Below are 26619 nucleotides of genomic sequence, written 5' to 3'. Positions count from 1 at the left end.
CAACTGTGAGGATTGCTTGACTATTCATTCTTGATGAAAGGCTTTTGTTTTATTTGGGGAGAGGGGACGGGGAAGGAAAAGAGACCTAATGATAGTGACCAATTTTTTTTTTTAAGAAATAAAAAGAATCATTGAGGGTTTTTTTTTTTTAATGAACAGAAAGAATGTCAGCAGGAAACTTGCAAACAATACAACTTTGAAAATAACATGATGAACTTCAAAAGACTTAAGAAATCTGACAAATACAATGATAAATCATGATTCCATAAGACCTATGTTGGAAGACAAAGTATGCTACCCAACTTCTGACAGAGATTTGTTCACTCTGATGGATTCTGGCTGCAAATATACACACATAGATATGTGCTGCATCTTTTATACATGTGCATGCACACACATTGTCAATGCAGGAATTTGTTTCCTTGACTATACTATGCATATTTGCTACAATAATTTTGATATTCTTTCTTCCTTCCAGTGGCATGTGGGAGTTGGGAAAAGACAAAATCAAATTTTGTCAATTGAAAAAAATTAAATTTAAGTACGAAATAATATGTTGAATTTCTTGTATGCTTGGGGGAGAAGCAACCCATAGTTGATGCAGTGTGGCTGAATGTGCAGTCCCCTTTATTTGTTCTGTTTTGTCTATAGAAAAGCACTTTTTTACTTGGTGTTTCTGAGACCCAGAACAAAAAAAAAAGAATTAAAAAAATTGTCTTCTATGTCAAACACAGCCCTTCTGTTTAGTTTTGTTTAACTTTTTTCTTTGTTCGAAATATAAATTCAGGGGGTGTCTAGGCGGCGCAGTGAATAGAGGACCTGAGTTCAAATCCAGCCTCAGACACTTAACAAAAAAAACTAACCGTGTGACCTTGGGCAAGTTACTTAACCCCAACTGCCCTCCAAAAAAGAAAAAGAAAGTATGAATAAAAACTCATTAAAAAAAAGAAATATAAGTTCACTGACAAGATAAGTATACCCAGAAATGACTGTTATGTTAAAAACAAAAGGCATAGGTAAAAAAAATCATCTCCACAGTATATAAAGATATATAAAATATCTTATGGTTTGACATAAGGACATTCAACAGTTTGTGTCAGTAACCAGAACGATGGTCATTTATACCTGGAAAATGATACTACAAATGGTGCAAACTATTAAACACAGAGAATCTCTGTTAAAAAGAAGAAACAGAGACTGTTTTATGTCACATAGCACATGTTGGGGAAACCCCTTTGTCTGGGGTCAGATCCTAACTATCATATTATTTTCCTTGTATTCTTGAGAACTTGAAAGGCAGTATTAGGACACCTGGTGGTGCTGTAGGCTAAGAAGGAAGAAAAGAACAAAAACCCGATCGGATTTACTGATGCAGAGGACTGCATTATCCAGCAACAGGGGACTGGCATAGTCAAGCAAAAGAGAAGAGTCTTTGTTAACTATAGTTGGTGAGAAACCGAGAGCCGGGACAGTGGTAGTCACCCGAATAGCCTTGAAATTGCCGCTTAATGGATCAGAGACTAAGGAGGCATAGTTGAAAACCGAAGAACTCACCGAACGAACAATGGAACCCAAAGCGGGGACGACTCGGCGACAAAGGCAAGTTTTTCTTCTCCTTGTTTTTCTATGGGCGTCAGAGGCAGGTTCAGATCCCCGGCGGTATTCGGTAGTTGAGGAAATGGAGAGTGGTTCCTTTGTAGCCAATGTGGCAAATGACTGGGGGCTGGAGGTGAGGGAGCTTTCAGCCAGGGTGGGGCGAATCGTTCTGGACGATAATATAGAGTATTTGCAGCTCAACCGAGAGACTGGGGATCTGCTTCTAAAAGAGAAACTGGACCGAGAGGAACTATGTGGCCCCAGCGAGCCCTGTGTGCTATCTTTTCAGATCTTACTGGAGAATCCCTTGCAGTTTCTCCAGTTTGAACTGCAAGTGCAAGATATAAATGATCATTCACCCATGTTTCTGGACACTGAAATGCTCCTGAAAATATCAGAAAGTACAACTCCGGGGACTTCGTTCCTGCTAGAAACTGCCCAGGATTTAGATGTAGGGAGGAACGGACTCCAAAACTATACAGTTAACCCCAACTCCCATTTCCGTATTAGAATCCGAGAGAGCAGGGAGGGCACGAAATATCCGGAGCTTGTCCTGGAGAAAGCACTGGATCGGGAGGAGAAGCCTGAAGTCACTTTAATCCTCACGGCATTGGATGGGGGATCTCCACCCAGGTCTGGCACTGCCCAGGTCCGGGTCCTAGTTATGGATATCAATGACAATGCTCCTGTGTTTTCTCAACCTCGATATGAGGTTCAGATCCCTGAGAACAGCCCCATTGGCTCCCTGGTTGTCGTAGTCTCTGCTAGAGATTTAGACACAGGAAATAATGGGGAAATAACATATACACTCTTTCACTCATCAGAAAGCATACGCAAAACTTTTCAAATCAATCCCACCACTGGAGACCTTCGTCTGGGGGCATATCTGGATTATGAGACAATTCAGGATTACACGGTGAGAATTCAAGCCACAGATGGAGGGGGCCTTTCAGAGGAATGTACTGTATTTGTCCAGGTGACTGATCTGAATGACAATCCCCCCGAACTGACCATGTCGTCATTAACCAGTCCCATTCCTGAAAATTCGCCTGACTTTGTGGTTGCCATTTTCAAGATCAGGGATCCCGACTCAGGGGATAATGGCAAAATGCTTTGTTTCATCCAAGATCATATCCCTTTCGTCTTGAAACCTTCTGTCAAGAACTTCTACACCCTCTTAACAGAGGGAGCTCTGGACAGAGAGAACAGGTCCGAATACAACATCACTATTACCGTAACAGATTTAGGTTCCCCCAGGCTCAAAACCGAGTACAACATCACTGTAATGATCTCTGACATCAATGACAATCCTCCAGTATTTAGTCAGACGGCCTACACACTTTACCTCAGGGAAAACAACATCCCTGCCCTTCACATTGGCACTGTCAGTGCCAGTGACAGGGACTCGGGGACCAACGCCAAAGTCATCTATTCACTGCAGCCTCCACAGCCTGGAGATCTGCCTCTCTTCTCCTACATTTCCATCAATTCAGACAACGGTCATCTCTATGCCTTGAGATCTTTGGATTATGAAGCCACCCAAACTTTTCAGTTCACTGTGTGGGCAGTTGATGGTGGCTCTCCTGCCCTGAGCAGTCAGGTACTCGTTCAGGTTGTGGTACTTGATGAGAATGACAACTCTCCCTTCGTGCTGTACCCTCTGCAAAATGGCACAGCCCCCTGCAACGACTTGGTGCCCAGGGCAGCAGAACCAGGTTACCTAGTCACCAAGGTAGTTGCCGTGGATGGAGACTCAGGACAGAATTCCTGGCTTTCCTACCAGCTGCTCAAGGCCACAGACCCAGGGCTCTTCACTGTGTGGGCTCATAATGGGGAAGTGCGAACAGCAAGGCCCATCAGTGACAGAGATGCCATCAAGCAGAGACTTCTGGTGTTGGTGAAGGACAATGGGCAACCACCTCTGTCCACAGCGGCCACACTGAACGTGCTTCTGGTGGATGGCTTCTCTGAGCCATTTGTGAAGCTTCCAAATGAGCCCAAAGATGAGCCACAGACTGATTCCCTCACAATCTACTTAGTCATTTCTCTAGCTTCAGTCTCCTTTCTCTTCTTAGTTTCTGTCATAATCTTCATCATTCTATGTCTGTGGAGGAGAAAAGGGGGATCTGTAGAGCGTGGAAACTTTGCCACTGGAGGCTCCTTTCCAAGACACTTGGTGAATGTCAGTGGCACTGGGACCCTGTCCCAGAGCTACCAGTATGAGGTGTGTCTGACCAGTGGCTCAGGGGGAGAAGAGTTCAAGTTCTTGAAGCCCATTATTCCCCATCTCTCTTCTCCAATTGCTCAAAAAGACCCTGAGGAAATCACATCCTTTCCTGAGAACATTGGGTTCAGTTAGAAATTGAAAAAGAATGTTTTCAAGGATTGATATATTCATTGATTTTTTCAATACTCTTCATATCTTATAGAAGAATTAAATTGATTAGTTTTCCCTTCTGCACATTCTATTCAGTAGAATATTGATTTGATTAATTAACTGAGTCTTTAACCATTTTATGCATGTCTCTCCCTCATCTACCCTCCCTTGTTTTTGAAATGGAATTTTACATTTCATGTTGGAGTTCAAGAAGACACTCACCAATTGAAACCTGACATCTGTGTTCTTCTAACTTATCTTCACTTGCAATTCAAGACATTACCCTCCTGATTACCCATTACCCATTGGTCCTCTTTGAGAATGAAGGATGGACAACAATAGAGAGTCTCCCTTAGCTATAAAGAACTGAGCCCCTTTAGCTTCTCTTCTCTGTTCTGTATCATCTACTGTATTCTTTATCTCCCACAGCAGCATGCTTTCTATCCTTTCTAATGTTCAGCACAATAAAAATGGTGTCACTAAAAGCGATGAGCTTGTTCTGATAGCGGAATATGTCCTCTTGGTTCTCTTCTGTAGTTTATATTCTTGGGAATGTTTGGGCTCTTATTATTGTGATTCAACAGGTGTCTGTGCTACCACCCCTCCCCCCCAGGTGTATTGTAATCACATGGATCAGATTTTCTTATGATAATTTTTTTTTGAGATTCTTTGCTAGAAAACTGTCAATAGGGTGAAACATTTTTTTCAGCAACAATAGCTGAAGATAATTCTGAGGTGCTGTGGCTAAAAAATTTTAGCATATCCTTTAGTTTGAAGACTGATTATTTAAAGATAGAGGGTCAGTGGCCCAGGTGGAAAATGACAGAAATGGGATTTGAACCTAGGTTTTCTGACTCCAAATCCATTAGCTCTTTCCACTATTCTATGATACTTCCTATCAAAGAAGTCACAGATCTTTGAAATATTGAGAAACATTATTGAAAGGACAATAATTTCATTGCCATTCCCAAATATAATCATGTCTATTGGAAATTATACATGATGAAAATAATTTTATTAATATTCATGATGAAAATAAAATTACAATAAAATTGTTTTTGAGGAGTTTTCAGGAATTTATGATGTAAACCAAGGTGTAATGATGAAAATTGTTTTCTATACAGCTATAATGGGCAATTAAACTTACATTTCATTTGAAATGCTCAGAACTTGAACAATTTCAAGTAATTACAATTTCATATAAGTGAATTGAATTTATAACATCATATTCTTAAAATAATTCTTATTTTCTATATTTTATGTGGTTTTGAATGGATCAAGTTTACTTTGTGCTTAGATACTCATCCGCCAATAGAGATAAGTGTAGCCAGAAAGAACAAGGCTCATGGCCATAAAAACTGTTCTTCACACATCCATTCTTCATGAGTCCCAATCATGGGTCATTTTGAATTGATTTTGATGCTAAATTGTACCAGTAAGGCAAAGGAGTATCCATGAGTAACAAGCCTTTTCAAGCCTAAGATACTGGTAGGAGAAAGAGGAAGAAATGGAAAAGGGAAAGAAGTTGGTGCAAGAAAATAAAAAAGAGAAGGTACAGAGATTCACAGGTTGCTGTCTTTTCTTTTTCCCCCCTACATCCCTATTTTTCCATGCTTTTGATATGGGAATGTTCATCTTTATCAAGTTTATAGTGAAAGAAAAAATTAGAAAAAAAGAGAAAGTATAACGAAAACAATGTTCATGGGAAGGATTGCTTCTAGCATAATTTGATTTTATCAGTACTGTTGTTTTCCTACCCCTAAATTATGGCGATTTTAAAATATTATAGTGCAGTCTATGAAAGCCAGTCTAGTCTTATGGATAGAATAGAGCTCTTAATTAGAAAGACCAAAATTCAAGTCCTTCCTCTGACATATACTATTAGCTAAGATTTCTTTTTTTAGTTAAATTAATATTTTTCTATGAAAAAATTATATTTTCCCTTCCTTCCACTGAGAGAGACACACAGAGAGAGAGAGTGAGAGAGAGAGACAGAGAGAGAGAGACAGAGAGAGAGAGAGACAGAGAGAGAGAGAGAGAGAGAGAGAGAGAGAGAGAGAGAGAGAGAGAGAGAGAGAGAGAGAGAGAGAGAGAGAGAGAGAAAGAGAGGCCTGGGTCAGAGGGAGGGAGGGAGAGAGACAGAAACAGAGACAGAGAGACAGAGAACAAATCATCCCTAGCAATAAATATACAGTCAAGGAAAATAGATCCACAAATTGACTGTGTGAAATAAATATGTTTCTCATTCTGCTCATTGAGTCTATATCACCTCTCTGTCAAGAGACAGATAGCATCCATTTTCATAGGTTCTCTGAAATCATGGCTGTTTATTGTGTTGATCAGAGTTCTTAACTCTTCTAAAGTTGATTACTTTGTTGTTGCTATGTATAAATTATTCTCCTGGTTCTACTCACTTGATTCTGCATCAGTTCATAAAAGTTTTCCACAATTTCCTTTTTTTCATGTCATACAACTCAGTAGCATTCCACTTCCCAGTTGATGGATAATTCCTTCACATTCAGTTCTTTGCTATCATTTAAAGAGTTACTATAAATATTTTTGTGCATACGAATCCTTTTCCTTTGGTTTCTTTGAGTTACAGGGCTAGTGGTGGTATCACTAAGTCATAGGGTTTCTGTAATTTAGTCAAATTTTGGGCATAGTTCAAAACTTATTTCCAGAATGGCTGCACTAATTCACAACATTGATGTGCATTAATGTGCATGTTTCCATGAATCATATCTAGTTTTTGTCATTTTCTGTTTTTGGTCAACTTTGCCAAGCTAATGAGTTACTTCAATTTGTGTGTCTCCAATTATTAGTAATTATTTTATGCATTTTTCATATTGGTATTGGTAACTTGTATTTCTTCCTCTGAAATCTGCCTGTTTATGTCCCTTATCAATTGAGAAGTTGCTGTTATTCTTCTAAATTTGAACGGTTCCTACACAATTAGTAAAAAAGCCCCTTACAAGAGAAATTTGCAGGAAAAATCTCTTCCCCTTCCCCCAGGAATCTGTTTCTCTTTCTAATTTTATCTGGCAACTAAAATTTCACTGTAAAATTATTAACGTTGTTTAATTCTTCTTTTGTAGGTAGGCTCAGGTCAGGGAAATAATCTGGTCAAGCCAATATTTCTTTACATTTGAATCCCCTAACTAATACAAGAAAGGAATTTAATGAACTTATAGTTCAGACATTCAGTCCTGGTTTCACACAATGGTGAAGTTGGATCTTCCATAAGCTTATATATAGATATTTACATCCTGATAAAAATGGCCAGAAATTTTAATCACATAATGTCTTTTAATTCCCTGCACCTTCCTACTTAGTCATCTTTGGTTACTGCTACTTCCCTTTCCTCCAGTATAGCAATTCTCCTTCCAAAACTCTGAAGACATCATGCTTATTTTGTTCCTAACATAGGAGATGTCTTCTAAAATGTTTATTTCTTAAGACCTGTCTCCTCCAAGGACCCTTCTTAGAGAGCTCAAACAGGTCTCTTCCACATCTGAATGCCTATTGACCACGTATTCTTTTACTTTAAAATTGCTCATCAAAACTTCTCAAAATTCTTCCCATATCTTTATCTTTTCTTCCACATGAGACTGTAAGGTCCTTGAGGGAATGAAACAGGGTTTATTTAATTTTTGAAAAAAAATATGCATCTAGTCTAGTACTAGCCAACTAGCCAGATGCTCAGTTATTTGTTAACCATTTAATAAAATTGTCAAGGTTTCAACACCCATATAATGCAACTAAGAAGGTTTTATTAATAAAGAGAATATATTGAGCATAATAATGATATTTTATTAGCTAATTTAATTTATGTGACCCAGAAAATCACATATTTTCACCACTCATTGTTATTCTTTTCATAAAACAACCCCTGGAGGTGACAGATGATGGGGCTCCTGGTTAAGACACTAAAATATTCAAAGAATTTGTGAATGCAACATCATAGGGAACTCCCAATATTTCTACCCATGGATCTTTTCACTGGCATTTTCCCACAGCGTTATGCTTTCATTACCAATAGCTACTAAAGCCAAGGTTATGTCCTGTGCCTTTCAGAGTTTGGTGATATGATCTAAATAATAGAAGAAGCATAAATACTTCAAGAAATATTTACATGGTCACTTCATTACGAGATCCTGAAGACTTTTTTGTTTTGTTTTTGTTTTCCTTTTTGGAGGGGGAAAGCAGGATAATTGGGGTTAAGTGCCTTGCCCAAGGTCACACGGCTAGTAAGTGTTAAGTGTCTGAGGCCTGATTTGAACTCAGGTCCTCCTGACTCCAGGGCTGGTGCTCCATTCACTGCACCACCTAGCCACCCCAATTCTGAAGACTTTATAATAATTTTAAAGTCTAAGTATCTCTTTTATCCTTATAAATAAACTTTTAAATAAAAATTAACTAGATATCATTAATAATCTCATATGATCTCAGCATTTTAAAAAGAGTCTGGGGAAATAGATAGACATCCAGTAGGGCAAAAGAAATAGATAAACCTGATTTACAGGATTCTTATAACCTTCCTGGCATTTTCTTCAATTCTCAATTGTTCTTTTGAACTATTTGAGCATATTATCATAACCTCTTTCTAAAGAAGATTCTGCTCCTTATAGCATATATATTTTGAGTAATGTTGAAGCTATGGAAATACCCTCCCTCCAAGTCCTTAGCATTGTGTAGAAATGACCCTGGGTTATTAAAGATTTTCCTATCAGATTGCAAGTTTTGGCAGGTCCTGTACAATTGGAAAAAAAAGGTAAGGATATGGATTTATGTTTGTTTGTAGATCTGTCATTCAAGCAACAATCGCAATATTGTGACTTGTTCACCCACAGTTAGTGTCCTAGTCTATTTATAAAGTGTTATGATCTGTGTAGGTGGAGGGATTGCCCACATCTGAGAGATACAGATCCTTGACAATCCTCAGAGCTTTTTCAAAACCCACAGATCCCAGAGTCAGAATTCTAACTCCACCCTCTAAGAACACCTTCACCAAACAATGATAATGTTTGAATAAAAGTGGTGAGAGACACTGACGAGATTTTTATTGCGTCTGTGAAAGGGGTCGTTTAGATCTTTGAAAGGACACGAGGTGGCGCTGCAGACTATGAAGAAGAAGGAAAAAAAAGACACTTCAGATGCCAATTCCAATAGGTTGAGACACAGGCGTCACGGTGCTGACAGGGCATGCGTTGTTAGCCGGAGCTGAGTTGCAGCAAGAAGCTGAAAGGCGTTATTCATCTTTGCATTTCGGAGACTTTAGGCTGGCGGAGTGCCGTTGGTGTAACCCCGGGGTGCTGTTGAAGGCCGACCTGGGTCATACTTGCTGAAAGAAGGACTACGTAAGGACAATGGAGCTGCGAGGGGAGTCAATTCCATTTCAAAGGCAAGTTCTCCTCCTTGTTTTGCTCTGTGTGTATGTGTCAGCTTCTGAACCCGGGAGGTTTTTAGTGGCAGAGGAAATGGAGAGTAGATCTTTTGTAGGCAATGTGGCAAAGGCCTTGGGCATGGAAGCTAGGGAACTGTCTGCCAGGGGTGCTAGTATTACTTCCAAAGGGAAAAAACAGCATTTACAGCTCAACGTTCAAACCGGGGATCTGCTCCTAAAAGAGAAACTGGACCGGGAAGAACTGTGCGGCCCTGCGGAGCCCTGTGTACTGCCTTTTCAGATTTTACTAGAAAATCCCCTTCACATAATTCCTGCAGAACTGAGAGTGCTAGATATAAATGACCACGCGCCCATATTCCCAGACACTGAAATGCTCTTGAAAATACGCGAGAATAGCCCTCCAGGATCTCTATTTTCTCTGAAAAGCGCGCTAGATTTGGATGTAGGTATCAACAATGTTCAGAACTACACAGTCATCCCCAATTCCCATTTTCGTGTTCACACTCGAACCCGCAGTGATGGCAGGAAGTACCCGGAGCTGGTCTTGGACAAAGCCCTGGATCGTGAGGAGCAACCAGAGTTTGCTTTAACCCTCACAGCAGTAGATGGAGGGTCCCCGCCCAAGTCCGGCACCGCCCAAATCCGAGTCCTGGTTGTGGATGTCAATGATAATACTCCTGTGTTTGCTCAGCCCCAGTATGAGGTTCAGATCCCTGAAGACAGCCCCACCGATACCCTGGTTATCACTGTGTCTGCCAGAGACTTGGACATAGGAAGCAATGGTGAAATCTCATACACACTTATTCAGAGTTCAGAGGAGATTAGCCAAACTTTCAAAGTAAACCCCTTCTCGGGAGAAATTCGACTGAAAAAACAAGTGGATTTCGAGATGATTCAGTCATACGAGCTGGATATTGAGGCCACCGATGGTGGAGGCCTTTCTGGAAAATGTACTGTCCGAATCCATGTAATGGATTTAAATGACAATCCTCCAGAATTAGCCTTGTCCTCTTTAAATAGCCCCATCCCCGAGGATTCATCTGAGGTCGTTGTCGCTGTTTTCAGCATTTCAGACCGGGACTCAGGAGACAAAGGAAAGATGGTTTGCTCCATCCAAGATAATGTACCCTTCGCCCTGAAATCGTCTTTGGAGAACTTCTATACCTTGGTAACTGATGGAGTCCTGGACAGAGAGATCAGAGACGAGTACCACATCACCATAACTGTCACAGATTTGGGATCCCCCAGGCTTAAAACTGAGCAAAACATCACAGTGCTGATCTCTGATGTCAATGATAACTCTCCAGTATTTACTCAGACAGCTTACACACTCTATCTCCAGGAGAACAACAGCCCTGCCTTTCATATTGGTGGCGTCAGTGCCAGTGACAGGGACTGGGGCTCCAATGCCAAAGTTATCTACTCACTGATGCCTCCAGAGACTGGAGAACTCCCCCTCTTCTCCTACATTTCCATCAACTCAGATAATGGCCATCTCTATGCCTTGAGATCTGTGGATTATGAAGCCATACAAACCTTCCAGTTCACTGTGAGGGCAGCTGATTGTGGCTCCCCATCCCTGAGCAGTCAGGCACTGGTTCAGGTAGTGATCCAGGATGAGAATGATAATTCCCCCTTCGTGCTTTACCCTTTGCAGAATGGCACAGCCACCTGTAATGACCTAGTAACGAGGACAGCAGAACCAGGTTACCTGGTCACCAAGGTAGTTGCTGTGGATGGAGACTCAGGGCAGAATTCTTGGCTTTCCTACCAACTTCTCAAGGCCACAGACCCAGGGCTCTTCACAGTATGGGCCCATAATGGGGAAGTTCATACTGTAAGACCCATCAGTGACAGAGATGCTATTAAGCAGAAGCTCCTGGTACTGGTGAAGGACAATGGGCAGCCGCCTTTGTCCACAGTGGCTACATTAAATGTGCTCCTTGTAGGTGGATTTTCTGAGCCTTACTTGCAGCTCCCAGATACCCCCAAGAACCAGGTCCAGACTAACTCCCTCACCACTTATTTGGTCATTTCTCTAGCTTCTGTCTCTTTCCTTTTTCTCACTTCTGTGATTCTGTTTATCGCTGCGCGCTTATGGAGAAGGAAGAAGGATGCCGCTGATGGCCATCAGTTTAGGTCCAATAGTTCATTCCCAGGTCACTTTATGGATGTTGCAGGTACTGGGACCCTGTCCCAGAGTTACCACTATGAGGTGTGTCTGACCAATGATTCTGGCAATGGTGAGTTTAAGTTCTTAAAGCCCGTTATTCCCAGTCTCCCCACTCAGGAGAGTGGAAGAGACTCGGAAGAAAACCCTCCCTTCCAGAAGAGCTTCGGACTGGGTTAAGATTCTGGCAAATTGAGATTCTATATGTTTATTTTGCAAAACCCTTTTCTATAATGTTTCTTTAGCTAGCTAATTAAATGCATCTCTAAACTCATGCATATTTGATCTTTACCTAATTTGGGGATGGACCTCTTCCCTAGCTGTCCTAGATCTTATTCCAGTGCTACAAAACTTATGAATAATCTTGAATAAATGTTGTCAACAATCTTGTTTTAAGGCAAAATTAGTTTATAAATCGGATTTAGATTATACTATATTCCATCTTTTCTGCATGTGATTAATGACATTTCAACACAATGAGTAAAATAGAAATATGAATTATTTTTACTCCCAAATGGTTGAAATATTATTTTATTTTCTTCAAAAATCTACATATATTTACATGTGGTTATTATACATAGAGGGTTCTCAAATGCTTGCTTTACAAGAAAAGTTAATGTGAGGTGTAATAAGTCAAGAGATACTTGCCTAAAGCCCTGTTTTAGTATTTTTGAACCCAATTAATAGGAATTTTGAATCCTCTATCTTTCCTTTGAGTCAGTACTATATCCAGTTAGGAAAATTGAAGTAACAATTCCAGATAACCAGTAAATTTTGTTCAATAAACTACTAACAATTGAGAAATCAATACATCTTTATGTCATAAGAGTCACATTACAGGGTAAGAGTCAATCTTTGCTTCATCCTGCTGTGAAAATGTGATTTTTTGGTATTTCTCTCACAATAATTTTCGTATTTTTATCCTATTTTAACATTTCCTTTTCCTTATTTTTGTTACCTGGGATTGAAGTATTTCTGAACATTTCCTGTTTTAAAAATATCTATCAACAAATGTGTACAATTAATATAGATGCAACATAGATAAAAAATTTTATCTAATCCACAACACTGCTAAACCCATATTGTAGAAATTTAATAAGTATTCGTGGAGCAGACCTTTGTTGGGCCTTTATTGGCAGAAGATATGTTCTAATCTGAACACTTGCAATATGTCTATTTCAGTCATATTTTTGAATGACTGATGATTATCCAGCGTAACCTAACAGTGTTCCAGAATGTCAAGAATGTAGAGTTCCAGTTCCAATGTCTCTAATTTAGAAAATATTTTCTCAACAATATTCTTTGCAGATGTGTTTTCTAGTATAGGTGTCACTTTTTTTTTAATTGAAATAACCATTTTCCATTATAGGTAGCTAAATTCTATGTGCTCCAAATGGATCACTTTTCCTGTATTCCTTTGGATATAGATTGTATTTATATTTGGCAATTTAAATTAAAAGCTAAGATGTATTACCAGATCAATAAGATAGAAGTCTAGATGAACTTGGGGAAATGAAAGTCAGTTTGCTTAATTTCCATTAAATAAATGAATTTGGGTTGAATCATCTAAAATAATTAGCTCTTTCTGAATAAAATTTTCACCTACACTATCCATGCAGATGTTCTCTCTATTTGTGCTTTCTTAATCCATGTCAGCTATTCACTTTGGGGAAATTTACCCTGAAAATGTTCAACTTTCCACTTTATTTTTATCCTTTTCTATGCAAATGAATAGCATAGTTTCCCTTGCTGGCTGGGTGAATTTTTCTCAACAATGAGCTGAGAGATATTACAAGGGAAATTAGATGAAACATATTTATGAAATGAAAAAATATTACTAGAATTATAAAAAAAACTCCAGAAATGACTAAAGAACTGAAGTGATTATCTGAATAAATAAAAGCTTGGTTTTACTAAAATGCATATTATTTCAATTACATCTTTGTTCTTTTTTAAAAACCCAATATGATCCTTCTAATACTCTGATATACTGTTGGATAAGTCACTTCCCCTCTCTTGTTCTCAATTTTACCACTTGTAAAATAAAGAATTATATTTCAATAATAATCCATGCAACCCTAACATTTTATGATTCTATGATGATTCAATTAATTTTATTAAGATACATTGGGGGGGGGGCAGCTAGATGGTGCAGTGACTAGAGCAGCAGTCCTAGAGTCAGGAGAACCTGAGTTCAAATCTGGCCTCAGACACTTAACACTAGCTGTGTGACCCTGGGCAAGTCACTTAACCCCAATTGCCCTGCCTTCTGCCCCTCCAAAGAAATAAAAATATTTTTTAAAAGGTGCATTGGATTAGAATGCAAGAATTTATATATCTTCCAACAAATCAAGTTACAAGTGAAATACCACCTATGCTGTTCATGGAACATGATGAAAGCTAAGTAAATAGGGATGGTTGACTGAGAATATAGCTTTACTGCAGACCATGTTATCCAGAAGTTTTCACAAAATCTTTGCTTAGTGCAATGTTGGAAATTATGACTTACAGTGAAAGCATTTTTATATTGGAGCAAAATTGTTAGCTACCTATTTAAGTTATGGCTTGTTCAAACTTGAAACCCCTTATATCTGTGAACATCCTCATTAACAAGAGTGAATAATGATCTCTGTATCCATAATTGATAAATGTGTGGAGAAGACAACACTTTTTCCTTGGTTTTTACAAGTGCGATAACTAACGTGGATTAATAAGAAACTAGGTGGCGCTAGATAGAGGACAGGACTTGTAGTCAGGGAGAACTGAGTTTGAATCCTATCTTAGAAACTTACTAGCTGTGTGACCTTTGACAAGTCACTTAATCTTTCTATGCCTCAACGTCCTCATCTTTTAAATGGAGGTAATAATAGTCTATTTCACAGTATTATGCGGATTAATCGAGTAAAAATATGTAAAAAGTACTTTGAGGATCCTAAAGCTCTATACAAATGCTGCCTGTATTGTTATTATTTTACCTGAAAGGGTATATAGTTTCTTATTGAAAAGGATTTAAAGAGTAATTTGTCCATAAGGACACGTGGTGGCGCTATCGACTAAGAAGGCGAATACAATATTGCGGATGCTGCAGATTGCCTTGCTCAGAAAAACAGTCTACAAAAGACACTCCCGGGAAGGGAACGTTTTCTAAGCCACAGCTGGGGCTAAAAAAATACACGTAGTGGCTATCTGGGAGCGCAAATAAACTCATCGCAATCCCTTGGACCAAGAAACCAGGGTTGATCGTACCAGCGATTTTTCTACTAAAAGGATTTCGCGTTGTGTACCCCAACCACAACAATGGAGACTGCGCCACGGAAAGCTCGGCGGAACAGGCAAGTGGTATTTCTTATTGTTGCTTTACTCTTGTGTGAGGCGGTTTCGGAGCCACAGCAGTACTCAGTGGCAGAGGAAACTGAGAGTGGTTCCTTTGTGGCTAACGTTGCAAAGACCCTGGGGCTAAAGGTAGGGCAGTTGTCGTCCAGAGGGGCCCGGGTGATCTCTGAGGATAAAAAGCAATATCTGCAACTTAAACGTGACACTGGGGATCTTCTTATAAAAGAGAAGCTGGACCGGGAGGAACTGTGTGGCCCTGCGGAGCCCTGCGTGCTGCCTTTCCAGATCTTACTGGAAAACCCTTTTCAGTTTTTCCGGGCTGAGCTGAGGATAGAAGATGTAAATGACCATTCGCCCACCTTCCCGGAATCTGAAATGATCCTGAAAATATTAGAAAATACCGTACCAGGGACTGTGTTTCCACTAAAGATAGCCCAGGATTTAGACGTCGGAATAAACAGTCTCCAGAACTATACCATCAGCTCCAACCCCCATTTCCTCGTCCGCACTAGCACACGCAGCAATGGAAAAAAGTTCCCAGAGCTGGTGTTGGATAAAGTGTTGGATAGGGAGGAGCAGCCTGAGCTCACTTTAACTCTCACAGCAGTAGATGGTGGAATTCCACCCAGATCCGGGACAGCTCAAGTCCGGGTCCTGGTTATGGACATCAATGACAATGCTCCTGTCTTCCCTCACACCCGGTATGAGGTTCAAATCCCAGAGAAAAGCCCCATTGGCTCTCTAGTAGTGACTGTCTCTGCTCGAGATTTAGACGCTGGAATCAATTCGGATGTAGCCTATGCTTTATTCCAAGCGTCGGCTGAAATCAGTCAGACATTTGGAGTAGATCCCATTTCAGGAGAGATTCGACTCAAAAAACAACTGGATTTTGAGGCAATGCAAAAATACGAAGTGGATATTGAAGCAACCGATGGCGGGGGGCTTTCTGGAAAATGCACTGTTGTGGTTCAAGTAATGGATCTGAACGACAATTCCCCAGAGTTGATTGTATCGTCGCTTACCAGCAATATCCCAGAGAACTCCCCAGAAACCGTAGTGGCGGTTTTCAGCATCCGAGATCGCGACTCCGGGGACAACGGAAGAATGATGTGTTCTATCCAGGAAGATATCCCTTTCTCCCTGAAACCAACTTTCAAGAACTTTTATACACTGGTCACAGACGGAGCCCTGGACAGAGAAAGGAGAGCCCAGTATAACATCACTGTTACGGTCACGGATTTAGGGTTCCCGAGACTCAAGACCGAGCACAACATCACGGTATTCATCTCCGACGTCAATGACAATCCACCAGTATTTGCTCAGACAGCCTATACACTCTACCTCAGAGAGAACAACAGTCCCGCCCTCCATATTGGCAGCGTTAGAGCAGATGACAGGGATGAAGGCACCAATGCTAAAGTCACCTACTCCCTGATGCCCCCTGAGACTGAAGATTTGCCCCTCTTCTCCTACATCTCCATCAATTCAGACAACGGATATCTGTATGCTCTGAGATCCCTGGATTATGAAAGCACCCAAGCTTTCCAGTTCACTGTGAGAGCTGCTGACGGCGGCTCCCCAGTCCTGAGTAGTCAGACTCTGGTTCAGGTTGTGGTCCTAGATGAGAACGACAACTCTCCCTTTGTGCTGTACCCCCTGCATAATGGCACAGCTCCCTGCAATGACCTGGTGCCCAGAGCTGCAGAGCCAGGTTACCTGGTGACCAAGGTGGTGGCTGTAGATAGAGACTCAGGACAAAATTCCTGGCTTTCCTACCAGTTACTTAAAGCTACAGACCCAGGACTCTTCACTGTGTGGGCTCATAATGGGGAAGTTCGCACAGCAAGACCCATTAATGACAGAGACAATTTCAAGCAGAGGCTTCTGATTCTGGTGAAGGACAATGGGAAGCCACCTTTGTCCACAGCAGCCACCCTGAATGTACTCCTGGTGGACGGATTCTCTGAACCACATGTACAGCTTCCAGACACAAAGAATGAGCAAGTCCAGAGTGACTCCCTCACTATCTACTTGATCATTTCTCTTGTTTCAGTCTCATTCCTCTTCCTGGTCTCTGTCTTCCTTTTCATAGCTGTGAGTCTATGGAAGAGGAAGAGAAATTCTGTGAATGAAGGTTGCTTGGGGACCAGTGGCCCCTATCCAGGCCACTTAGTGGATGTCAGTGGCACAGGGACTCTTTCCCACAGCTACCAGTATGAGGTGTGTCTGACCAGTGACTCAGGGAATGGAGAATTCAAGTTCCTGAAACCCATTATTCCTAGCCTTCAAGCTCAGAATACTGGAAGAGACTTAGAAGAAACCCCACCCTATAGGAGTAGCTGTGGCTTCAATTAGAGATATGAAGTGATGACAATACACATGTAATTTTGTCATATTTGTTACAGACATTGCCCCAGTATATCTTTATTGCTTGGATTATTAGAAAGTTAATGTATATGCTACTCTTAGAAACTTTTTTGACTTCTTCAGGTTGGACGTTCCAGTCATTTGGATACTCATGTATTTCCTTCATTTATATTATCTTCATTTTGAAATCAAGGGGCAAAATTTTGTTTGAATTTTGATTGATAAAGTGGCAGCTCACATTTGAGCTCTAACCCACCATCTGAGCCCATAAGAATATCTTCGTGTTCTAACTTCTATCTGCCTACCACTAACCTTTACAGAAACAATAAAGATGAATATGACGTGGATGCTACCTTCTCCTAAGTTATCATAGATTTAGGTAAATCTTTATTATCATTTGTACTTTACAGTTTCACATTCTCTTCCCATAGTGCTTTAATACAAGCAAATGCAATGCTTTACTCTGCAGAGTGTTTTTTTTTTCCTGCAAAAGGTCATAATTATTCTAAGGCTTAGAAGCATCTCTCAGCAAATACCTTCATCTTCATCTCCACTTCTGTGTGACATGTTAGAAATTAAATGATAATTTCTTTCTTGAAAATTTAATATCTTATACCAATTGAAATAATTTTTATACAAGAAACACACATTTATTTAAGGAACTTACACAAATTTTCATCAAATATAATTTTAAAGAGGATTTTTATGTGGTTAGCTCATATCCAACAAATGAGTTTTTAAAGGTACAACTATTTCACATTTTTATTTTTTGCTCGTGCTTTTTGGACTTTATATTATGGTAATTTGTCAATACTACTTCCCCTTGCCCAAAGAATTATCCTTTATATCAGATAAAAGCAGTTGATCAAAACAATCAAAATTACTCCATTAGACTGAGAGTGTTAAGTTCTGCACCTTAAATCACTACCTCTCTACTGAGACGGGGAAATTGTGTTTTATCTCGTACTCTAGAGCCAAGGTTGGTTATTTCATTTAACTTAGCTCTAATGTTTTTTGGCATTGTTTTCATTTAATTTCTTATACAACCTATTTATATTATTGCCCTGATTCTTTCTTTTCTTTGCCTCAGTTCATACTTATCTTCACATGTTTCTGATTTGCACCTATCCATTGCTTCTTATAGCTTAATACTATTCACTTACATTCATTTGCCACATTTTCTCAGCTATTCTGTAGTCAATGAACACTTTTATGCAAAAAAAAAACTCAATAGCTTTTGCTACTGCAAAGGCTGATTTACTATGAATATTTGGCATATATGAGATCTTTGTTTAGATTAGATCCCAATTTCACATATAAAAATAAACAGATGTCTTTTATTATCTCAAAATCACAGAGTGTATTAAAAAGCGACAGGAAAAGTGTGAATTGTTTGATAAAAAAGAAATAAATGTAATTTCTGGATCCTCATATTCTTCCCTACTTTCAAGACTATTTCAATGGCACTGGACAGTTTTCTTAAACTAGAATTTAATAGCAAATTAACCTCCCCCCACCATAATAAACATAAAAGTGTTCTGAACCCAAAAGTATTCTGAGACACTGACCCAGAACTTAAATATTTTGTTTGTCTCCCTTGAACCTATGTGCACTTGCAAATGTCTCTTCTTTGTTTTGAAAGTCGTTAAAATGGTTTTTATTATGTTCTTTCTCCACCACTACACTTCTCCTCCTCCTTCTCTTCTTTCTTTTTTTTCTTCTTCCTTGCCCCTTCTCTCTCTCTCTTCCCCCCACCCCTGCTCTCTCCCTCTCTTCCCTTGTCAACCAGGAAATACACGATGTGGGTGACTGATGTGTTTTATCATTTCACCACACTAGTCTTTAGAGTTCTTTCCAACTCCAATATACCATAAGAGAATGGAGTTTCTTATCCCGAATAGCAAAGCACTCTGTAGACATTGGGTAACAGTGGTTGTAACAATCAGATATTTGACATTGCAGAACACAGCAAAACATAAAACCACCAGTTTTTAACTTTCAGTAGCGACACTTGGTGGCGCTGCAGACTAAGGGGGAGACACTATGGCTCGGCAGACCGGTTTCTTAGAAACTGTGAAACAGACTAAAAGACTGGAACAAAGGCAGAGGAAAGGACATTATTAGCTGGAGCTGGGAAAGGATACAAGTCTGGACCCTGTTCTGCTCACCAGCAGTTTAGAACCTGGCAAATAAATGTGATTCACAGAATCCGGATCTTATTTGAGGTGGATCTGGGAGATTTAAACTGAAAAGGAATCAGCCAAAGGAACAATGGAGCCCGAAAGGAAAGCAATTCTACGGGAAAGGCAAGTCCTGTTTCTTGTTTCCTTGCTGTGGGTGTCTGAGGCCGGCTGCGATCTGGGGAGGTTTTTGGTGGCGGAGGAGACCGAAATCGGCTCTTTTGTGACAAACGTAGCAAAGGCCTTGAGGTTAGAGTTAGGAGATCTGTCAGCCAGAGGGGCCCGAATCGCTTCCAAAGGAAATAAGCAGCTTTTGCAGCTCAATGGTGAGACAGGAGATTTGGTCCTAAAAGAAAAACTGGATCGGGAGGAACTGTGCGGATCCGCGGAGCCCTGTCTGCTGCCTTTCCAGGTCTTACTGGAAAACCCTTTAAAGATATTTCGGGCTGAGCTTAGAGTAATAGACATTAATGATCATTCGCCCCTGTTCTTAGAACCAGAGATGCTTCTGAAAATCCCGGAAAATAGTATTCCCGGTACTGTTTTGCCTCTGAAAAACGCCGAAGATTTGGATGTAGGAAGTAACGCTGTGCAGAACTATACCGTCAGCCATAATTCCCATTTCTACGTTCAAACTCACAGCCGCAGTGAAGGCAGGAAATTCCCAGAGCTGGTGTTGATCAAAGCTTTAGATCGTGAGGAGCAGTCGGAGCTTACACTAATTCTCACGGCCATAGATGGTGGGTCCCCGCCCAGGTCCGGGACGGTTCGCGTCCGTATAGTGGTTTTGGACATTAATGATAATGCTCCTGTATTTACTCGACCTCAGTATGAGGTTCGGATCCCTGAAAACAATTCCATTGGCTCCCTGGTCGTCACTGTCTCTGCTAGAGACTTAGACGCTGGAAACAACGGAGAAATATTGTATTCGCTTTTTCATAATTCTGAGGAAATTATCAAAACTTTTGAAGTAAATCCCATCTCAGGAGATGTTCGACTCAGAAAAAAACTAGATTTTGAGACAATTCAACGTTATGAGGTAGATATTGAAGGAACTGATGGTGGCGGCCTTTCAGGGAAATGTACTGTAATTGTCCAGGTGATAGATCTGAACGACAATGCCCCTGAACTGACCATGTCGTCACTTACCAGCCCCATTCCAGAGAATGCTCCTGAGACTGTGGTGGCTGTTTTCAGTATTTCAGATTTGGACTCAGGAGAAAATGGTAGGCTGGTTTGCTCCATTCAAGAAGATATCCCCTTTATTTTACAACCGTCAATAGAAAATTTTTATACCTTGGTAACAGAAGGAACGCTGGACAGAGAAAGTAAGGCCCAGTATAATGTCACTATTACTGTCACGGATTCGGGGTTCCCGAGGCTCAAAACTGTACACAACATAACGGTGTTCATCTCTGATGTCAATGACAACCCACCAGTATTTACTCAGACAGCATATACACTCTACCTCAGTGAGAACAATAGTCCTGCCTTCCACCTTGGAAGCGTCAGTGCCAATGACAGGGACTCAGGGACCAATGCCAAAGTCACATATTCATTGCAGCCTCCAGGGCCTGAAAATGTATCCCTCTTTTCCTATATCTCCATCAATTCAGACAACGGACATCTCTATGCTCTGACATCCCTGGATTATGAAGCTATCCAAACTTTCCAGTTCATTGTGAAGGCAACTGATGGAGGCTCCCCAGCCCTGAGCAGCCAGGTTCTGGTCCAGGTTGTGGTCCTAGATGAGAACGACAACTCTCCTTTTGTGCTGTATCCTTTGCAAAATGGCACAACTCCCTGCAATGACCTCGTGCCCAGGGCAGCAGAGCCAGGTTACTTGGTCACCAAAGTGGTGGCTGTGGATGGAGACTCAGGGCAAAATTCCTGGCTTTCCTACCAGCTGTTCAAGGCCACAGACCCAGGACTCTTCACTGTGTGGACCCATAATGGGGAAGTACGGACAACAAGGCCCATCAATGACAGAGATTCCATCAAGCAGAGGCTCCTGGTGTTGGTGAAGGACAATGGGAAACCACCTCTGTCCACAGCAGCCACCCTGAATGTGCTTCTGGTGGATGGCTTCTCTGAGCCCTATATAAAGCTCCAAGAATCTACCCATGAGCAAGTTCATACTGATTCTCTCACTCTCTATTTGGTCATTTCTTTGGCCTCTGTCTCTTTTCTCTTTCTATTCGCTATCATCCTATTCACTGTACTACACTTATGGAGGAAAAAAAAAGATGCTTCAGACAGCAGCCACTTTGGGCCCAATGGTCCCTTCCCAGGCCATTTGGTGGATGTCAGTGGCACTGGGACCCTGTCCCATAGCTACCAGTATGAGGTGTGTCTGACCAGTGGTTCTGGGACTGGTGAATTTAAGTTCTTGAAACCAATTATCCCCAGTGTCCCTGCTCACCGTGATGGCAAGGATTCAGAGGAAACTGCTATCTTTCAGAGTAGCTTAGGCTTCAGTTAGAGATGAAATTTCTCCCCCCCCCCCAATAATTCTATCAAGAGCACTTCTTTTTCTCTGTCTCTGAATGAGACTTTAAATAAATTTTAGGATTTATTCTTCCTCTATTTCCCAAGTTTTAAATGTTCTTTTCCATCTTTGTATAAAAAAATTGAGCATGTCCTTCAAATACGTCCTACCACGGTGTTACTTGTAAAGGATTTGGAGGGTAATATTCCTTAAAATCTACTTCTCTCTATAACCAAATTTATCCTCAAATAAAGTACATTTCGGCTATCAGTGAGGATGTATACAGCTACAGTTTCTTTCTAAGCCTTTTGACTTAACTTTAAATGATTTCAGTTTTGCACAGCTTATGTATTTTTAAAATCCCATGGGTTTTCTCTATTTCTCTTTCCAGTAATTGCTATGAGATAGAATATATCTCCAGGACCATTTTTAGGTACTGTATAAGGCTATTATTTTCTCTTATTGCATTATATATCCTGGGGTAGCAGATACTCAGGAGGTTGAGGATTTTTTTCTCCTTTTTTGTTAGAACTTGTTAAGTCATTCTTTTCTCAAATGTAATGATTTTATCTGATTCTATGAAGATATATACTGTGTTCACCAAGTGAGAAAATATATATGAACCATATCTCCTTTCCTCTCAATCGATCATTGAAAGAACCATATACTGGAAAGGTGAGTATAGATGTCTTTATGGAACCATAAGAGAGTGACCGCAGCAATTCTAATTTTCACGTATACTTTATAAACTATTTCCCATCCCTCTGAATCTTTCAGTAATTAATTAAATTTTCCTTTGCAAGTGTAATTGTAGCAAAACTATTTTACTGAGACAGGTGATGGTGCTACAAACAGATAAAGAATATCACAATTTTGCCTGTGGAGTGGCGGGTTAGTTTTGTAGGAGAGAATGAAAGGGGATAGCATTGGAGTATTCCATGAATGGTTATTTTCTTTTTCATTTAACAATAGTTTTCATTTTTCTACTCTTAGAAAATATTTTATGCTTGTCTAAAACACTGTGTGCTCGAATTTGTTTACATCTCCTGAAACACACATTAGAGAATATCCATTTTGCAAGAATCAATAGGTTTTAACTATTTTTAACGGACTGAGCAATCCTTGCGTTGTTTGATTGAGACGCTTGGTGGCGCTGTCGGCCAAGAAGGAGACGAAAGAAAAAATCCCAGACAGAACAAAACGTTCAGTCTCATTATTCTCATTCCTTTCTGAAAAGCAGCTGGGTCTGCAGGGCACTTTCAGGCTCTGCCTAAATCCTGACCTGTGCTATTGGAAACGTTGTCGTAGCTGGAATCTAAGCAGGGGAGCCCTGTGCCCATACAGCAGTATTTTCTAACTTGGAGTCACCACAACAGCAATGCTGTGTTTATCCTTCATTTGGTGTGGAGAGACTGTGATGGCGCCAGCCCCTCGGGACACGATCAGGCAAGTCCTCTTTGTCTATATTTTTCTCTTTGGGGGGTTCCGCGTGGCGTGTGAAACCATTCGCTATTCTATAGCTGAAGAAATAGCGATCGGTTCCTTCGTGGCTAATTTTGCAAAGGACCTGGGGCTGGATGTGAAAGCGCTGGTTTCTCGGCAGGCTCGGCTTGTTGCAGACGGTAACGGGGAGCATTTCTTATTGAATCTGAGAACAGGGGAACTGGTCACAAAGGACAAAATAGACCGGGAAGAAATATGCGCCCAGATGGACGAGTGCATCATCCGTTTTGAATTATTGCTGCAAAATCCATTGATGTTCTTCCGGGCGGAGGTGGTCATTTCTGATGTCAATGATCACTCGCCTCAGTTCCCAGAGGATGAATTCATTTTAAAGATCCCTGAATTGACTATCATTGGAACTCGCTTCCCCCTGGAAAGTGCCCAGGATTTAGACGGGGGGAGAAATACCCTCCAGAACTACACTCTCACTCCACAAAATGAAGTCTTCGTTTTGCATATCCGGGAGGGCAGCGATGGTAGCAAGTACCCGGAGCTGCTCCTGGCAAAGGCCCTGGACCGCGAGGAGCAGCCAGAACTCGAGTTTGTACTCACGGCGGTGGATGGAGGAATCCCGCCCCGTTCGGGAACTGCCATGATCCATATCATTGTCCTGGACGCAAATGACAATGCCCCAGTATTCTCTCAGTCTCTGTACCGAGCTACTGTTTCAGAAAACAGTCCAGCAGGCTTTGTAGTGACTACTGTATCTGCAACTGACTCAGACCAAGGTAGTAATGGAGAAGTGGCTTACTCATTCAGTCAAGATGCAGGCAAAGGTCATCGTACTTTCCAGATTGACCCTCTGACGGGGGAAATTCGAATCTCCAAACCCCTGGACTTTGAAATGACTGAGAAATATGAATTGAGTGTTCGGGCCACTGATGGAGGGGGGCTATCCTCGTATTGTAAAGTCCTCATAGAGGTGGTGGATGTGAATGACAACCCGCCTGAGGTGACAGTGACATCTCTTTCCACTCTGCTCCCTGAAGACTCTTTACCTGGAACAGCGGTGGCCCTTTTTAGCGTCCGTGACCGGGACTCTGGGGACCATGGAAGAGCGTCTTGCTTCATTCCAGATGACATCCCCTTTATCCTGAAACCGACTTACAGCAATTACTATGAGCTAGTGACAGATGCAGCCTTGGATAGGGAAAAGATTTCCAGCTATAACATAACAGTCACTGCTGTAGACTCGGGATCTCCTAGTCTCTCAGCTTGGGAGACTGTCACGGTGCAAATATTAGACATCAACGATAACCTGCCTCTCTTCAACCAATCATCCTACACTATGTATGTAACTGAAAATAACAGTCCTTCCCTGATGATTGGAGGGGTAAATGCTACTGATTCGGATTCGGGGCAGAATGCTAAAGTGACATATTCTATCTGGCCTGAGAACAAAAATTCCCCCTTTTCATCCCCATTCATTTCCATCAATTCAGAAAATGGACACGTCTACATTCTGAAGACTCTTGATTATGAAGAAATCAAAGACTTCAAAGTGACCGTGCAAGCATCAGATTCAGGGTCCCCTTCCTTAAGTACTAATGTCACAGTGTATGTAGTCATTGTGGATGAAAATGACAATGCTCCAGTTATTTTATATCCTATGCAGAACCACACTGCTTCCTACAGTGAACTGGTGCCCAGGTCGGCTGAAGAAGGTTACTTGGTCACTAAAGTGGTAGCCGTGGATGAGGACTCAGGTCAGAATTCCTGGCTTTCCTACCAGTTGCTCAAGGCCACGGACCCTGGTTTGTTCATTGTATGGTCCCATAATGGAGAAGTTCGAACTACGAGGTCCATCAATGACAGAGATGCTATTAAGCAGAAACTCATTATCCTTGTAAGAGACAATGGTGTCCCAATGCTTTCTACTCCTGCAACTCTAGACCTTCTTCTTGTAGATGGCTTTTCAGAAGCCCATATGCATGTCCCAGCTTTCACTGATGAGGAGAAGCATGATAGCACATTAACTATGTATTTGATTATTTCATTGGCTTTAATTTCCTTTCTCTTTCTAGTTTCCATAATAATCTTTATAATTATCAAAGTGTATAAGAGGAAACAGCTAAAAGACAGATCACATTGCTCTGGTCATTTTGATGATGCCAATAATTTCCCAAGAAATTTGGTGGATGTTACTGGCACAGGGACTCTCTTTCAGACATACAAATATAACATGTGTTTAACAGATGGCTCTGGTATTAGTGAATTCGAATTCCTCAAATCTGTTATCCCCAGTCTCCCACCTCAGCTGGAGAACAGTGAGATGTTCCCTGAGGGGAATTAAAACTTCTCCCAAGATTGATGTATAGGATAAAGGAAAATAGTAAGACTTTGATCTTGCTTTATGTGTTTTCCAGAGATGGGAAGGAGGGTGTATGAAGATTTCTATATTATATAAGCTTGCCCCTATGTAGTCTTTATATCATTACTATAATTACAATTGATTATGGGTTTTCTCTTTTGAAAGCATCGTTTACTTTTTGTAGAGCTATTTCTTAAGTGTATAATTTTTAAAAATTTCTTTTAGAAACTAACATACTGTGATAGTAATGGCAATTAAAGATTCCCCTGTATTGGCTTGGTTTTCAAATTGATTGTATTAAAACCCAGAGCTTGTTAATCCCACCTGTGGGATGGACTTTTTGATGTGAAAAGAAAGTCCTGACTGGGAGGAGCTGGTGACGTAGATTTGGAGAGACAAGAGAGAGGCGGAAGTTCTTTTTGGAAGCAGCACCTCGTGGAGAGGAAGAGACTAAGAGATTGCTGGTGGCCGCTTTGAATTGCCCTGGACTTTTGAGACCTGCCCCCTGAGCTGCCAAGGACTGAGGAGACATGGCTGTTTTGCTGGTACTTTGTCTGTCTGTTTTGATGTTGTTTTGCCAGATTTGTCCACTGGTGAAAGACTGTCCTGTTGAAGAAGTCCTGGAACCTGGCATTTGGTTAAGAAGGCCTGAGACTGTCCTGCAGACAGAGAGTGAATACTGTCCACTGGTGAGGGACAGTACTGTTGTTGCAGGGGTCTGGAGACTGTCCGGCAGACAGAATGAATACTGTCCACTGGTGAAGGACAGTGCTGTTGTTGCAGGGGTCTGGGAGCCTTTCTGTTGGTTCAGAAGCCCTGAAGAAGGATTTTCTTGTTGTATGTTTACAGAAATCCTGGGAGAGGGCTTTGCTAATGTGTTCAGGGGTTCT

The 26619-nt window shown here is 40.9% G+C and overlaps 5 protein-coding genes across 5 annotated transcripts; all 5 read left to right on the top strand.

Moving 5' to 3' along the window:
• The first annotated feature begins 1031 nt into the window (after positions 1–1031).
• Positions 1032–5534, top strand: LOC138176618 (protocadherin beta-16-like). Its single transcript, XM_069107398.1, has one exon. The coding sequence runs from the start codon at positions 1565–1567 to the stop codon at positions 3953–3955; it is 2391 nt and encodes a 796-aa protein (XP_068963499.1). The 5' UTR covers positions 1032–1564; the 3' UTR covers positions 3956–5534.
• A 3464-nt stretch (positions 5535–8998) lies between these two features.
• Positions 8999–13839, top strand: LOC138176616 (protocadherin beta-16-like). The gene has a single exon (XM_069107396.1). The coding sequence runs from the start codon at positions 9340–9342 to the stop codon at positions 11725–11727; it is 2388 nt and encodes a 795-aa protein (XP_068963497.1). The 5' UTR covers positions 8999–9339; the 3' UTR covers positions 11728–13839.
• A 418-nt stretch (positions 13840–14257) lies between these two features.
• On the top strand, positions 14258–17248 carry LOC138176615 (protocadherin beta-4-like). Its single transcript, XM_069107395.1, has one exon. It carries the CDS (start codon positions 14845–14847, stop codon positions 17233–17235), a length of 2391 nt encoding a protein of 796 aa, XP_068963496.1. The 5' UTR covers positions 14258–14844; the 3' UTR covers positions 17236–17248.
• Positions 17249–19518: 2270 nt separating this feature from the next.
• LOC138176614 (protocadherin beta-16-like) lies at positions 19519–21918 on the top strand. Its single transcript, XM_069107394.1, has one exon. The coding sequence runs from the start codon at positions 19519–19521 to the stop codon at positions 21907–21909; it is 2391 nt and encodes a 796-aa protein (XP_068963495.1). The 3' UTR covers positions 21910–21918.
• A 1414-nt stretch (positions 21919–23332) lies between these two features.
• On the top strand, positions 23333–25711 carry LOC138176632 (protocadherin beta-16-like). The gene has a single exon (XM_069107416.1). The coding sequence runs from the start codon at positions 23333–23335 to the stop codon at positions 25709–25711; it is 2379 nt and encodes a 792-aa protein (XP_068963517.1).
• Positions 25712–26619: the final 908 nt, after the last annotated feature.

This window comes from Petaurus breviceps, unplaced genomic scaffold, assembly GCF_028583685.1.
Source record: "Petaurus breviceps papuanus isolate PSGF00001 unplaced genomic scaffold, PetGlider_PUasm1.0 90035, whole genome shotgun sequence".
NCBI classification, from domain to species: Eukaryota; Metazoa; Chordata; class Mammalia; order Diprotodontia; family Petauridae; genus Petaurus; species Petaurus breviceps.
This window is presented reverse-complemented; position numbering and strand designations above follow the sequence as displayed.